Source organism: Sinocyclocheilus anshuiensis, unplaced genomic scaffold (assembly GCF_001515605.1).
Source record: "Sinocyclocheilus anshuiensis isolate Anshui unplaced genomic scaffold, SAMN03320099.WGS_v1.1 scaffold369, whole genome shotgun sequence".
Lineage (NCBI taxonomy): Eukaryota > Metazoa > Chordata > Actinopteri > Cypriniformes > Cyprinidae > Sinocyclocheilus > Sinocyclocheilus anshuiensis.
In genome coordinates this window covers 1,221,923-1,238,075 of record NW_015540935.1, presented here as the reverse complement: position 1 = coordinate 1,238,075, position 16,153 = coordinate 1,221,923, and the positions used below count along the sequence as shown (strand labels likewise).

Genomic DNA, 16,153 nt, shown 5'->3' with positions numbered 1-16,153 from the left:
TCGTGTATCATATCGTAGCCTAAGGTTTAAATCATTGCCTTTTAAATATATACAAATAATAGAACGTGTATGATGTATTATTATAGGTGATATTACTCTTGCCAAGCTCTGATTTCTGAGAGATGCACGGAGAGGCAACAGCAAGCAGTGTTTGATTTGCACTCTTTTCATTCGTAAAGTTTACATTCATTCACTTCACACACTCATCATTGCGTGAATTTAGAGGTTTGTGTAAAATATCGCGCTGATCCCCTGGCTCACCTGTGAATCTAGCAAACACGTGCTGCAGCCTCAGCCGAATATTCGGGCAGAATTATTCGTTATCCGTTATTCGTTTTAAAAGCCATTATCCATGCCTTTCCGAATAAGGTATTCGGCTTCGGGCACACCCCTAATGTCGTTTTAGCAGTGGAGACATTTGCAGAAAAGGAAGAGAGGAGTGACTGATACACACTAAGGTCGGTTGAGTTTTTTGATTTGTGCCATTTCATGTTATGTTGCAATGCTTAATATTTTAAACAACCCAGTAGTTTCATTAAAGGGGTGGTTCACTGGCTTTTTTCTAGGCTTGATTGTGTTTATGGGGTGAAGTCTAACATGTGTTAATGCTTCGTTTTTTTTAAAAACTCATTATTTTTCACACCTTTCAGCTTCGTAACTTTGCAGATATTGTTTATGCTCAAACAGCAACATTACACACTAACTAACGTTAAAAAAGTGAAATCGCAATCAACGACCCCTTTAAACATCTTTCCTTTAGGGGATTTAAGATGTGTCGGCATTTATCCAGATTTAGTTATGTTTAAGAATATTCTTTTTTAGGAATTCCGATTTTGTCTTAAGAAAAAAGGTAAGAACAATGTTTTTGGGAATACAAATATTCTAAACTTTCATTCTAATATATCAGTTAAGAGCATTTTTTTTTTCTTCAGAATGATTTGTTACTCTAGCCTTGGTCTGTTCTGTTCAGTACCCGGTCATGCAGCACTGCACTGTAAACAGCTGGGTCTGGACCATCACCATACATAGTGTACATGTCCCTGACTGTTGTACATTGTCTTCCTCATGGATTGTCATTCTGTAGATAGTTTTCCATGCACCACCTGCCTGTGTGGTCATACCGTACTTTCATTGTTTCAGTAATCGGCTTTATTGTTTCCTGTCCTGCAGTGCATTGTTTTGACTTAGTACAGATTCATGTTTAATTAATATTTAATCAACAGAGCTTAATTTTACTGGTGATACAGCCTTCATTCATTCATGACAGAGACATACATGATTTAGCTTGGACAATACCAGACTTAATTCAGAGTTATGCTTACAGCTATTTTGTTTATATACAAATTTTCTATCGGAATAAAAACATTGGTAACACTTTACATTAAGGTTCAATTTGTTAACATTATTCAATGTCTTAGATATCATAAACAATACATTAAACTAACTAATAGACTACTAGATTAATGTTAATTTATAAATATATTATTGTTCTGAAATTCATGTTAAAACTATTAAAACTGTTATCTTGTAAATTCACATCCTAGTTTAACTTATCAGGACATTTGATTATCAGCACAAAGTCTGGTGCACACTGTAGCTGTCTTAGGTAATATTACAGTATTAAGGCTTAGTTTATTATTCAATTTCTTACACATACATAAAGAAGAAACTTCTGTGGCATTGAGCAAAGAATATACTGACAGGTGTCAACATTGAGGGGCAGTGTAATGGATTAAGTTCAACGACACAATATCCTATTGTCAGTTTCATCTACTTCTTTAATTTCTGTATATTTATTTATGGCCTTTGTGTGTTTGTAATGTATAGGACAGTGAAGAGAAACGGGAAGGTAGAGGAAAAGAGAGGGAAAATGCTTTGTGCCACGGGGGCATTGCAGCTGTACGTTATGAGCACGTTATTTTTTCTTAATTATTCCCACATCAAAATCAGGTTGGTTAATAATAGACGAAGGCCTGTGTGTTAAATGAATCAGGTGTGTTAGTGTCTGCTGCTCCCTCCCTCCGAAGCCCCGAAACAGATGAGCATTCCAGTGAGATGGACAGGCTCAGACATGTCTCTGTGCTGTTTGTTCTGCTGTGCTGGCACACTGTTCACTGAGCAGCTTCATATCTCACACACCTGTCTCTGAGTGCTGCAGCGGCCCCGGGGTCAGCCACTTCTGAGGTAATACACACAGCTACACTGAGACACAAACAATGTTTGTTGTCTGACAAGTTTTGAATGTACTGTACAGTACACAACAAATCAGGGATGGAAAAAAAGTAAGTGTGTGTGTGTTTAATGTTCCTGTTGAATTAAGTGTGTCTGTTTGTCCTGCATAGCAGCTGGCGCTCTGTCTGCTCACAGACATGAGAACTCCCTGTACTTTTGTTCTCAGCTTTTTTTTGTTATTAGTACAATAGAGACCGCCCACTTTTTCAGCCACCTGGGTTCTGGATGTATTTTTCCCTTTCATTTTCTCCATAGACATTTTAGAAAATCCTTCAGTCAGAATTCTAAAAAGTTTACTGAAAGTAAACACCCTTATATTATGTTTAAATGTTTGATTGGCTGAATCAGTGAGTTCAGCCATAATTTGCTGCATTAATATGCAGCTAATTTTCTATCGGTTGTTCCAGTAGATTTTGTGGACTGAATTAAACTAGAAGAGAGCTCACGCTGATGGTTTAAAGTGTCACTGAGGAAAGTTAACTTTAGACATGCCGTGGCCCAGTGGCATGAGAGGCAGGCAGCAGCTGCCCAAGTGTCAGAAACCCAGCACACACATCCCTGTTCAACGGGATCCATTTATAGACGCCCCTAGTCCAGATACCAGGACAATCCCATTTCAGTTGTATTTCTTAAACAGTTGAGAGGCTGACATAATGAAAAATATTCAAACTGGATGAGGCCATTGACTTATGTGACTGATGTGTATTCTTAGATTTGCCTTTTTTTTTTTTTTTTGTGAGGCTGGTTTGGTTAAATACAGTCGATTTGAATTGAAGTGTCAATTGAAGTGTTTCCCACAAACTGGTTTATACTGGCTTTGTTGTTGGAAGTTTTGCTTACATTTTTCAGTTGTATTTAAGATACATAATTTTCTCACTTCATTTCAGCTCAATTTACTTTAAAGGCTTTAAATTTGTTTTGTAGATTTGACTTTACCACAATTGAAGTCGCCACCAGCTTAAAGCTAAAGTGTGTCTTTCTGGACTACTGATAAAACCAAACGAGTCGCAAATAATCATATGCGTTCTACTGCCTTTCATCATACTTTTGCTATTGGTTGAGTCAGAAGATGACATGTTGGGATAGTTTTAACTTACTTATAGTTAACCGTTCCTAAAAAATTCTGTCATCAATTACTCACCCTCATGTCGTTCAAAACCCATAAGACTTTTGTTCATCTTCAAAACACAAAGGAAGACATTTTTAATGAAACTTGAACATTTTCCGTTCCTCTATTTAAAGTGATTCCACCAAAACTTTGACATTTCAAAAATTTCATAAGATCACTGTAAAAACAAAAACAAAATTCCAAATGAATCGAGCAGTTTAATCCAAGTCTTCTAAATAGAAACAATTATTTTATATGATAAACCGATTTAATTTAAGCATTTATTTGCATATAAACATTGCTGCAAGAGCAAACCTCATTGGTTTTCACACATCAAACCTTTGTGCTTCCATTTACCATATTTGACGAGCTCTATGTATGTGCGTTGATCAGTGTTTATAGGTGAATAAAAGCCTAAATTACATCTGTTCACCATATAAAGTAATCATATCTTCAGAGGACAGATTTTTCATTTCTGGCTGAACTATCCCTTTAAGGGCTTGGAGGTTTTAATAGGTGTCACCTTTTGAACTGGACCAGTGTCCCACAGTACGTGTGCTTGTTGTTTGAGATGTTAAAAACACATTTCCCTTCATCCACCCCAAAGCTTCAACGTTACAAAGATATTACAAAGCTCCGCCGCCTCAGTACTGGACGAGCTGGAGACAGCAGGCAGAGTCTGGGGTCTATCTCTCCCTGCCCACCTACCTCAGCCACAGGGGCGCTCAGCTCCACCCAGGTAGCCCTGGTGCCGTCCCGTCCCACACCATCTGGCATGCATGTCCTAATGCTCTAATAACCTCACAGAGTCATGCTTGTTTTCACACCCATACTCAAGATCTCCATGATCCTGCTCCAAATCACTGCAATTACTGAGAACTAATGAATGGAGTAGAGTTCATCCTATTCAAAGGATATGAAAATTACATGTAACCACGATTGAAGATTAACAGAATAACCAGTAAAGAAGATACAATTCAGAAGCAATCTGGTTGACATCTGAAAATGTACCTGTATACTAACACCCTCTTGCAGAATTTAAAAATTGACTGAGTGTCACTGAACAGCAAGTACTGAGTGGCAGTGTCCACTGTCTAGTGGATTTTTAGAGGTTTCAATATAGACCTGGCCTGCATGTAAGGTGAAGATTTTTGACATTTAGCCCAGAAACATACTTTACGCAAGTGCACAAATTCAGACATGAATGCTTGGCCGACACGTTGCAAGTGCATACTTAACCTGCACTGTCACAGTACCAAAGATAGGAGTTATTTTCTTCACGTCTGTGTATTAACGTGGCATTAAGAAACGAAGTAGGGTTGATTTAGATTTCATGTTCATTTTAACTAACTTGCTCAGAAAGATTCAATTCTAACCATTGCTCTGCCATGACAGTAGTTGGCCTAATTTTTGAAGAAAGGTATTTAAGGCCCGTTCACACCAAAAACGGTAACAAATGACAACCGTATTAGTGTCCACACCAATGGACATTTATTATGTTCTGATTACTATAAACACACACTGCAGTTTTGTTGTTTGCTGCTTTAAATGCTTTTGCTCTTTAAAGTCGTGAGTTCTGATTAACTATGTTTTAATTGTGCATCTGTGAAAAAAATTCTGAAAGTGATTCCGACGATATTGTTGCTCTGTGCCATTGTTATAGTTGTGATGTGGACTTCCCAATTATTAACAATTATTAAAACTTCATAGTTATCGTTACATTTATCGTCCTTGGTGTGAACAGGTTTCAGCCAAAGGATTTGCGTTCATAAACTTGCATAGAGTGGTATGTTTTAGACCTTAATATTAAAACACTTATCTTTAGAATATTATCTGTAGAATCTATTATCTTAGAATATTAAATCCCTCCTCATCTTGTACTAATACCATATGATTAATTCCATGGCATGCAAATCATTGTTCTTTCATACCGACTAATTTGTTGTTGCCACATGTGCTTTAACCCTCATTTCTTGTGAAGTTTATTTTGATTGCATTTATTTATTTTTTTCATTTATTTATTTTTTTTTTCTACAGTGGATCCCTCTCAAGTCCAGGTCCCAGTCAAGCGATCTCCTCCCATTCCTCCAAAGAGGATGACTCCTGTGACCAAACACCACTCAGATGACTCTTCGGCCAATCAGCCTGAGCCTCCCTTACCTCTGTACATACGTATCCAGAGAGCCTTGAACAGCCCAGGCCCAGTCCAGCCCAGTCCTGAAGAATCCCAGCGAGCTCATTCGCTTCTGTTTGAATTACCACCGGACTTTCTCACTGAGGCCCCAGGAGGGGGGCGAAACTCTCTTCCTGTCACTATCGAACCTCTGCGACTGTGAGTGTGCATATCAGTTTATCTCAGAACACAGTGTTCTCTGCTCTTGGACGCTTGTAGCAGATTGCTACTTTTTGCATCCCATGAAGAAATGTTGCCTAGTATTATGCTGCTTATGTGTACTATACATTTTCTTTACACATTTTACACATTTTCTGGAAATGTCATCACCCCCAGGCCATCTGAGACGTAGTTGAGTTTGTTTCTTCGTCACAACAGATTTGGATAAATGTAGCATTACATCACTTGCTCACCAGTGGATCCTCTACAGTGAATGGGTGCCGTCAGAATGAGAGTCCAAACAGCTGATAAAAACATCACAATAATCCACAAGTAATCCACACCACTCCAGTACATCAATTAATGTCTTGTGAAGTGAAAAGGTGCATGTTTGTAAGAAACAAATCCATAATTAAGGCATTATAACTTCAAACAGTCACTTCTGGCCAAAATACGAGTCCATAATCCATAACAACGCTTCTTCCAGTGAAAAAGGAAGAAACATCCCCTGTCGTCCTCTCACATCAGAATCCACCCACATATTTGTTTAGAACTGATTTTGGACTGTTTTTGCTTAATCTATTAATATTATTCTCCTGATTCAGACGAGATGATTTTTTTAATGGAGAAAGCAACATTATGGATAAAGGACTTGTATTTTAGTCAGTGCCATTAGTTAACACCTTAATGATGGATTTGTTTATTGCACTGTTTTGCTTCTCAAGACATTAACTGATGGACTGGAGTGGTGTGGATTATTGTGATGTTTTTATCAGCTCTCGTTCTCACGGCACCCATTCTCTGCAGAGGATCCATTGGTGAACAAGTGATGCAATGCTGCATTTCTTCAGATCTGTTTCCATGAATAAACAAACTCATCTTGGATGGCCCGAGGGCAAGTAAATTTCCAGCAAAGACTATGGCCAACTAGTTGTACATTCTGTGCCTGTGTGAGGGGAAGTAACTCTCCCATCCAGTAGGTGGCAGTAGTCTGTATTCGTCAAAAAGAGAAATCGGAAGTGCTATGCCGGCAGATATTCAAACCGATTACAAAGCAGCACATGCTTTACATCTTCTACACCAATGTCATCAGTGCGATATCTTTTGAGATCTTGGTTTGTCAATGCTTTTAAATTGTCCTAATCATGCTACATATACACTACACTACATTTATAATATGTTACATGCATGCTATGTGTTGCGGTAAAATGTACACAACCACACACCATTCATATGTTCACTGTGTTTTTGTGATTATGTATTGATTAGGCCTGAGGACGATGATTTTGACATTGAAGAAGAGCTGCAGAAGCTGCGGCCTGCCCCTCGGCCTACACAACAGCCGGAGCTGGAGCCGCGCAGCCGTCGCGGTCTGGTGGGAGACCCGCGGGTCACTGTCATTCCTGAGGATGCGGGACATGGAAACAGCGATGATGAGGACGAGGAGAGTGATTCGGATGGACCCATCCATTACAGAGATGACGATGAAGAAGATGATAATGATGAGGATGTTCCCAAGAGTATGATCCTTTTATACTGTCTGACCAGCTGTATGAGGGTTATTTAGGAATGTCCTGTACTAATAATATGTGCATTAAAAACGTAGCACTTTACTGTTACCACAGTTGGCATTTTAAAGCATGAAACTGTGGAATAAGGTGTTAAAACTCTGATTGCCATTCAAAAGTTTGTGGTCAGCATACATTTTTTTTATATATACTTTTATGCAACAAAGACAGATTCAGTTGGTCAAAAGGGACAGTTAAGATATTTTTAATGTTACAAAAGATTTCAAATAAACTTTCTATTCATCAAAACAATCCGGGAAAAATATATAGAAAATCTACAGCACAACTGTAATAGGATAATAATCAGAAATGTTTCTTGAGCAGTAAATCAGCATACTGTATTAGAATGATTTCTGAAAGATCATGTGACACTGAAGTATTGATGCTGAAAATTCAGCTTTGCATCACAGGAATAAATTACATTTTAAAATATATTCAGATAGAAAACAGTTATTTTAAACTTTAATAATGTTTCAGAATATTACTATTTTTACTGTATTTGTAATCAGATTAATGCAGCATAAGAGACTTGTTTCAAAGACATTAAAATAGGGCTGCATGATTAATCGAATTTAAATTGCAAAGGCGATAAATCGCAATTAGGCAGAAGCTGCAATTGTCATGCATATCTTTCAGTGAAGCACGGTTCTGTGATCAGAAGTAAATCTCCATCCAAAGGCCAGAGGGCGCTCTCGCACTGAAACTCCAAATACGCCTCGCAGAAGAAACCCAGGAAATCCCTATCGCTGCAGCTGAATAAACAAGATTTAACTACTTTCATTGATTCAACATGACTAATAAACACACGACTACGACAATATATGGTTTATCTGAGTTTGTCTTATTATAATTTTTATTATAGTAAAGTATATAATAATGCAATGCTAATCGACATAGCCTTCATCACTGCTTAGAATACTATGAAATATAGTTGCAGTTGCAGGTAGTAGTTAATATAAAAATAGTTGTGTGGCTTATTCTGTGTAAGAAGCCACATCATCTCACAGAAGGATTTACTTCAAACACTCGACTGACGTTATGAAGTGAGTTTGGAGTAAAAACATGTTATTAAATGTGGTATTTTCATTTCATTTCATTTCATTTTCAGCTTTCATAATCGCAGAATGATTTCGATTTCATCATCGCGCGATTATAACGTCTGCGATTATGAACGCGATTTTGCGTAGCTTGTCAGTGAACTACGGCTCTGTGTAGTAAATGCTGCTCCATCTGAAAGCATGTGATGGAGATTTACTACTAATCACAGAACCGGCTTTACTGACAAGATGCGCATGACAATCGCATTCGATTAAACGTGCAGCCCTACATTAAAAAAATCATACAGACTTTTGAATGGTAGTCTATAGGGCTGGGTATCATTCCAAAATGTTCGATATCAATACCGATACCTTGATTTGGATGCAGGAACTGATATTTTTCACTCTTGTGTCGGATTGGCCTACAAGTAAATATAAAGTGTACAAGTAAAAGTAATGTGTGTGTGTCTCGTCAGGTGGTCTTGCACTCCGTGTGAAGCGTAAAGACACTCTGGCATTGAAGCTGGAGCGTCAGCAGGAGAAAGAGCAGTCTCAGGACCAGGAGAACAGCACCTGGAACAACAAAGAGCAGTGGGAAACTGTCCGCAATCAGATTGGCTCCACCCTCACAAGGTCTGCGTGTGCGTTCACTGCGGGTTTATGGGTCTTTGTAATCCACACTGACACTCAGAGGCATAGCAATAAGGCAGGCAGTTACCCGAGGGCTGATCGTTTAAATAATCAGAAATGTTAATATTAACGGAGAGTCTATTTACAAATATCCCACCTTGTTGACTGAGGCTATTTACAGTAACTCCGCCGAGCAGTGTCTGTTTGGGACAGACACAAATTACAAAACACAGAAACAGTGGCGTAAGACGCATGGCAACGACTTCTGACGTGATCGACCCAAGATCAAATCTGCCTTTTGCCCAACTCTTTCTTCTCCCTTTTCCCATCACTTATCAGATCGAAAAGGTGTTTATCTACAATAAAAACGAAACAAATGTTCGAAAAGTGTAAATTAAGTGCCTCACGGGTATTTAATAACACAGAGTTTATCGGGAAGGGTTGAGGTAGACATAGGGAGGGCTTTATTGTCCCAATAAGGCGGCATCCATTAAATAATTGTAATAAATATGATTATTGACACTCAATATGCTATTATTGCATACTATTTAATAATTTAATATAATACTGAGGTGCAAATATCTGCCACTATTTGCACTAAGTATAAATAGCATCTATTATTTACACTTCTTGCAAAGAAAATGCTGTTATTTTTACATAATGTAAATAGCATATATCGCTAAGAAAATGTGATAACCATATACTAACTATATATTTCTACCATATATATGGTTATAAATATGAAGATTGTACTGTATCTTGAAGATTGTATTATATTTGTTTCTTCTATTATAAAGTCATTTAGTTAATTAAAAAATAAGCACTTTAATGTTGGAAAAAATAAACAATTTATGTTCTGTTAGATGTGTTTAGGCTACTTTTTGAAGCCACTTAATCTAGGTTCGTCTCTGCTGACACTGTGTGTTTTTTCTCATAGGAGGTTGAGTCAGAGACCCACCGCACAAGAGCTTGAGCAGAGAAACATCCTACAAGGTCAGTCTTACAGCCCTGGTCTTCTAGTCCTCCACAGCATTTGTGGTCATTCATAGCTGGTGTAGTTCCCAATTTTGTGATGCTTCCAGTAAAAAACAAAAAATATAATAATAATATCAGCATGTTCTTCTGTTTCAGCCAAGAATGAAGCAGACCGACGGGCAGAAAGGAGTGAAATCAAGCGCAGACTGACCAGAAAGGTTTGGAGGCACACATCCATTACTTGATTGAGTTTGTTTCTCACGAAAACCTCTAAAGGTCTTGTTTAGAATCAGTTTTGTATACAAATACACTACCGTTCAAATGCTTGGAGTCAGTAAAAGATTTTCTTTTGTTTTGTTTTTAATTCAATCTCTTCTGCTCACCAGGTCTGCATGTAATTGATCAAAATACAATAAAAGCAGTAATATAGTGAAATAGTATTACAATTTAAAATAACTTTTATATTTGAATATATTTTAAGATGTAATGTATTCCCCTGATGGCAATTCCACCCTCCTTTTGGTGCTGATTTGGTGCTTAAGGACCATTTAAACATTGGTAATATAAGAAAACAGTTGTGCTGCTTCATAGTTTTGTGGAAACTGTCGTTCAAACTTTTTTTTAGGATTCTTTAATGAATAGAAATTTCTAAATTACAGCATTTATTTGCAATAGACATGTCCCATTGTAAATGGCTTTACTGTCTTTTTTTATCAATTGAATGTGTCCTTAAAAAAAAAAAAAGATGCCAAATATTTGAATGGTGTCCCTGTGTTAAAAGTTGTTAATCAGGGAAAGTTTAAATAATTACAATTTTAAATCTTGCTCATGTAAGTTATCTCTCGTATCTCTCTCTCTTGCATAATAAAAACATCTTAAATCACTTCTGTTAGAGTTTTAAAATTCTAAACTAGATAATACATATTAAAATAGAAATGCTTGACGACTTGCTCCTTTAACTTAACTGTCAGTGAAAAGTAAAAAAAAAAACTTCAACTAACCAAGTTACAATTTTCACACTCTTTCCATTAGGGGCAAAAATATTTTGCTTGTGGTGAAAGTATGTGCTAATCTTACTGAACTTGAAAACAAATGCTGTTGTGTCTCTGTCTGCAGTTGTCACAGAGGCCCACGGTGGCCGAACTGCAGGCCAGAAAGATCCTGCGCTTTCATGAGTATGTGGAGAGCACTCACGCTCGAGACTACGACCGGCGCGCCGACAAACCCTGGACCAAACTCACACCTGCTGACAAGGTCCGACCCAATCACTGCTCGCAGCTTCCCCCTAGTGGTGACTGATATAGCAGCATTTAAATGGTGTCTTATGTAAATTGTAAAGAGTTTGCACATTTGCACATAATTAAAAACCACAAAACCTCCTTGCCAAACATATCTTATTTGAAAAGGCACAGTGACATTGACAGACTCTGTTTCTCAACCATATTGACATTAAAGTATTGGAATTGTATGTTGATTTGACCACATGGCATCCTCAATAAGGTGTACTGTAAGGTGTTTTATAGTGATACTCTGAGCGTTCATGATGTTCTTTCTTTGTCCTCTTCCAGGCAGCCATAAGAAAAGAGCTGAACGAGTATAAGAGCTCAGAAATGGAAGTCCATGAGAAGAGCAGGATATACACCAGGTCTGACACTTTCAGCACTTTCTTAATTGGAATAAATGAAGAAGTGTTTGCACACACAAGAATATTGAGATATTAATGGGAATTTGGTCAAATGCTTCACGTAAACACCATAACCCAGCAGCCAATACCTGGTTACTAATCTGAAAAAGACGGCATGTGTCTGTATTAATCCGAATATTGGATCTTATTCAGAATATCCACATTGATCTTGATCTATATCTGTATCTGCAGAGCCATTCAAAAGTTTGGGGTCTGTAAGACTTTTTTTTTTTTATGTTTTCGAAAGTCCTCATGCTCAACAAGCCTGCAATTATTTGATCCAAAATACCGTAAAAACAGTGATATTGTGAAATATTCAGTGTTAATTACATTTTGTCAACAACATTTTTTCACAGATGAAAACCAGATGATAATGAAATAAAAACTCTTTTTGAATGACTAAAACAATGACGAAAATGTATCGACATTTTCAAGCCACAACGTAGCAGAACTAGAAACCGTTTCTAAAAAAGAAACTTTGCGTCGCCATTGCGGCTGGTTCGGACAAGAACTCAGATGAACATGAAAAGATGCCTTTTTATCACGTCGCGTGTAGTTAGGACACGGTGTATTCAGATGACTAAAACTAAATGGTATTTCAGTCCAAAGACTATGACTAAAACTAAATCAATTATTTGCTGTCCAAATGAACACTGGTTATATTTAAAAATGTAATTTATTCCTGTGATCAAAACTGATCCTTCAGAAACCATTCTAATATGCTGATTTGCTGCTAAAGAAACCTTTCAAATTAATAGAATGCTTAAAAGAACAGCATATATTTAAAATACAAATATTTTGGGACATTATACTGTCACTTTTGATCAATTTAATGGGCCCTTGCTGAATAAAAGCATTAGTTACTTCTACAGCAATCTTACTGAAAGTGAATGAATAGTATTGAAAGTGTTTGGGGCGGCCACCTTTTTGTTTTCCCTGATTAAAGGCAATAATTGGGAAATAATGTGCATGTGAACATGATCATTGTCTTCAACCATCACCTGGACTTTATAACGAAAATGTCATGTCTTTTTCCAATTCCTTTTGCAGGTTTCACCGGCCGTAATCAGCATCTCAGAAGAGGAAGCCCCAGATGGATGAAAGCTGCAGCTGAAAGCCTCCATCTCACTCCAGCATCTTGTTTCCCATGATCCTGTACTGACGAGTGCCCAGGCCAGCCGCTCAGTGCTCTGGAGTGAAAAGGAGGAGGAAGTGATGCGGGTGTGTGCAGGATGCTGGTACTTGTTGATTCAGACACTTGGGGAGCGGGTTTGGAGGGCCAGCGCTCCGTAGAGTTCCCATGATTCCCACGGCCAGAGTATTTCAGGGAGAAGAGGACACGGGACTGCGTGGACTGGGCTGTTTTAATTGTCTTTATGGTGCACATGTTTCTGAGATCAAGAATAGGCTTGTGTACATAACAGTAATACTTTTATGGAAATGATGACACTGGTGATTAAACTGTTTGAGTGGTGAGCGATTATGAGAGACTGAGTGTGTGTGTGTATGTATGTATGTGTGTGTGTGTGTGTGTGTGTGCGTGTGTGTGTGTGTGTGTGTGTGTATGTGTGTGTGTGCGCGCGCGTGTGCATGCATGTGTGTGTGTAATGATATATGCTGTCCACTTATGCCTTAACACTGGTGCATGACTTTCTTTAGCCTGACCTGCGGGGAATACAGAAGAAAGTCTGTTGACACAGATGCATTTAACACTGTTTCTCACGCTGAACACACACTTACTGATATGTGTGGATCTGAAAGCACATCTTTGACATTCTCAGGACGTCGGCACACAGTCTCACTTTCTCTTTATGTGCATTTTACTGTAAATTACCATAGTTTTACTTTTCACACAGATAAAACACCTGCTTTAAAATTGTTCTTCTCTTTTTAACAACATAGCACTTCACTTTAGATATTTCAAGGCCATATTTTAACCCAAAAATCTTATTTTTTATTTATTTATTTATTTTTTATTTTTTTAGCATGGAGAAAATTAAGCCTATATACCAGTAAGATTTTTAGCATTGTGAGATTATTTTCATCATTTAAGCATATTTCCCCCCTAAATTATTCTTATTATAATGTGTTGGATGTTTTACTGTTGAGTCTTTTTCTGCTTCTTCTCATGTGCATTATTCTCAATGGTAATTATTGTTACTGTAATAGATTTTTTTATTACAGTAAAATACTGTAATACATTTTTTTCTTATAAACATGGATTAAAAGCAATAAAAAAATCACATATTACCATAAGAAGAATATACAGTATATATATATAATTTTTTTTTTCATATCACTGGAATGTTTTTTTTTTTTCACAATGCCAAACATTTGAATGATCCTAAAGCTTCATTTTCTTTAAGCAAAACTTTTTATTTTTTTTTAATATATATATATATATATAAAAAAATATATGACTTTGACATGTTGTTGATGGGTTTCATGAAATTCAGCTCTTAATTGTGATATAGTTCGCCATGCATTGAACAATTTAAAACAAAATGGTTGATGTTACATCGTGCAGTCATTGTAAAAATCTTGCATTTTTGAGTGGTACATAAAATGAAACTCATTTCCATGTCACTGCTAGTTTTATGGTACACTTTTTGTTGGCCACCAGAGGGCCTGTGCACTGTATAGAGACATGCTGTAGATTTAATTTGATTGTATATCTCGTCTTCCTGACATCAGAAATGTGTTTTAATTGTAATTATAGTGTTACACTATCCTCTTTTTATAAGGTGCAAACAGAATGACTGCAGGTTAAGTGAAACAATGATACGGTACAGAACAGCTGTATAGATACTTTTTTATGTAAAGATATATTAAAAGGTCTGTCAATTAATACATGTACATTCACTTCACTATTAATTAAAACTAAACTGTGAGCATAGTTTGGTTCATTTTGGGGTTTATTTTACATAAAGACAACCTAGTTGTGTACTCATGCATGGAACATATCAGTGTTACTTGGATGCCTCATTTGATTCATTTTTACAACTATAGTAAATGTGTTCACCAACAAATTATTCAAAAATACGCTGTTTTTTGGACATTTACCATGGTGTAATGGCATGGGTTTTGGGATGTATTCCATTTGCAATATTTACTTGGGGCCTGTAGAGGGCACTATTGATTTAGCTCAAAATTACCAGTTGTCTTGTGTTTCTTTTACCTGTCTGATCAAGAATTTCTTAAATGTGTAATATATGTGTGTTTTTTACACTATATTGCAATGGCCGTGTAATGGTGATCCTTGTTCTTATAGCATTGTGTGTTTAAACCGTGAAGTATCAACACTTGTGTCTGTCTGCTGTGGTTTCAGAGTGAAATCTATCTTTTTATGAGCACTCAAAAGCTTTTGAAATGTTAATTAATAAGCTTGCGAGGGGGAATGCCATTGTGGCCTCCTTATTGATATGTTTATGAACAGCCCACCCATCATGACATTTTGAAGTTTGCCCGTATCATGCATTTTTAATGGTTTTCCACCGCTCTCCAACCCTCTTCAGTCCCGGCACTGCACTCTCTCTCATCCACATACTGTCTCTCTCTTCCTTTATCTGTCTTTTGCACACATTTCCCACAGTTAAGGCCCGTTCACACCAAGAATGAAAGCTATAACTACATTTTTAATAATCGTTCTAATTTTATGAGAATATGGATGTCCACACCAGAGCTATAATGATAACGACACGGAGACTAGTCTTAGACGTCACACCTTCTGCCATCAGTTTAAAGGGTTAGCTACACGAGACGATGTCGCTAGAATCATTTTCAGAATGTTTAACAATGAGAGCCAATCAGAATCCATCCGACTTTAAAGAATACAAGGGCTGTGTCCGAAATCACATATTTCCTTACTACAAAGCAGGTGAAAAACAGATGTGTGAATTCACATTACTCATAAAAGAGTTGGCAAAAACTACCAGATGACACACTAGTTCTAGTGGGATTCTGAAGTGTGCATATGATGGACACTTTACTATCCCATCTACACATTCATACTACAGACCATGTAGCTCCACCCCTTTTCAGCAGTGTGCTCCTTGTCTTCTGTCTTCCATTTGTATTTCCCCAGCGTGAAGGTAAGGTCGTACCAATTTATGAATGATCTGCTCATTCTAAAATCTTCCTGGTCTACTGACATTTGTTGACATCCGCTTTGAACATTATAATGCACATGATAACTTTCAATAACTACAATAAGTAAATCCACTTAACCAGCTAATTTATCTTCAATGGCGATGCTATAGAGCTACCGCTATAACGGAAGTTCAAAGACAGAATTTTAAAGATGGCTGTGTGCCTGTTTCTCTGGCGCATAAGGTCTATTTCAGGGGTGTCCAAACCTGTTCTTAGAGAGCCACTGTCCCGCAGAGTTCAGCTCCAACCCCAATTAAACACACCTGATCCAGCTATTCAAGGACTTCAGACTCACTAGAAACAAAAGCTGCGTCCGAAAGCTCTTAAATGCTGCCTTTGGAGGACGCATTCTAAGGTAGGAAGGCATCAATGCACGTCCGAATCCAAATTTAGCTTCACTTCCTGTCTCATGAGATACCTTCATCTGATCGATTCATA

At 37.4% G+C, this 16,153-nt stretch overlaps 1 protein-coding gene across 5 annotated transcripts in view; it reads left to right on the top strand.

The window, feature by feature from the left end:
- LOC107689543 (phosphatase and actin regulator 4A-like) overlaps nucleotides 1-13,117 on the top strand; it is a 72,615-nt gene extending 59,498 nt beyond the window's left edge. For 4 of the 5 annotated variants that reach the window (XM_016487563.1, XM_016487561.1, XM_016487562.1 and 1 more), the window contains 8 exons: nucleotides 5,378-5,672; nucleotides 6,942-7,192; nucleotides 8,754-8,910; nucleotides 9,845-9,900; nucleotides 10,039-10,100; nucleotides 10,999-11,136; nucleotides 11,451-11,527; nucleotides 12,617-13,117. In XM_016487563.1, coding sequence (XP_016343049.1) covers nucleotides 5,378-5,672; nucleotides 6,942-7,192; nucleotides 8,754-8,910; nucleotides 9,845-9,900; nucleotides 10,039-10,100; nucleotides 10,999-11,136; nucleotides 11,451-11,527; nucleotides 12,617-12,632 — 1,052 coding nt within the window. In that variant the 3' untranslated portion in view covers nucleotides 12,633-13,117. Of the gene's footprint in view, nucleotides 1-3,947; nucleotides 4,080-5,377; nucleotides 5,673-6,941; nucleotides 7,193-8,753; nucleotides 8,911-9,844; nucleotides 9,901-10,038; nucleotides 10,101-10,998; nucleotides 11,137-11,450; nucleotides 11,528-12,616 lie in introns of all 5 variants that reach the window. The other variant, XM_016487564.1, reaches the window with a different exon arrangement.
- Nucleotides 13,118-16,153: the final 3,036 nt, after the last annotated feature.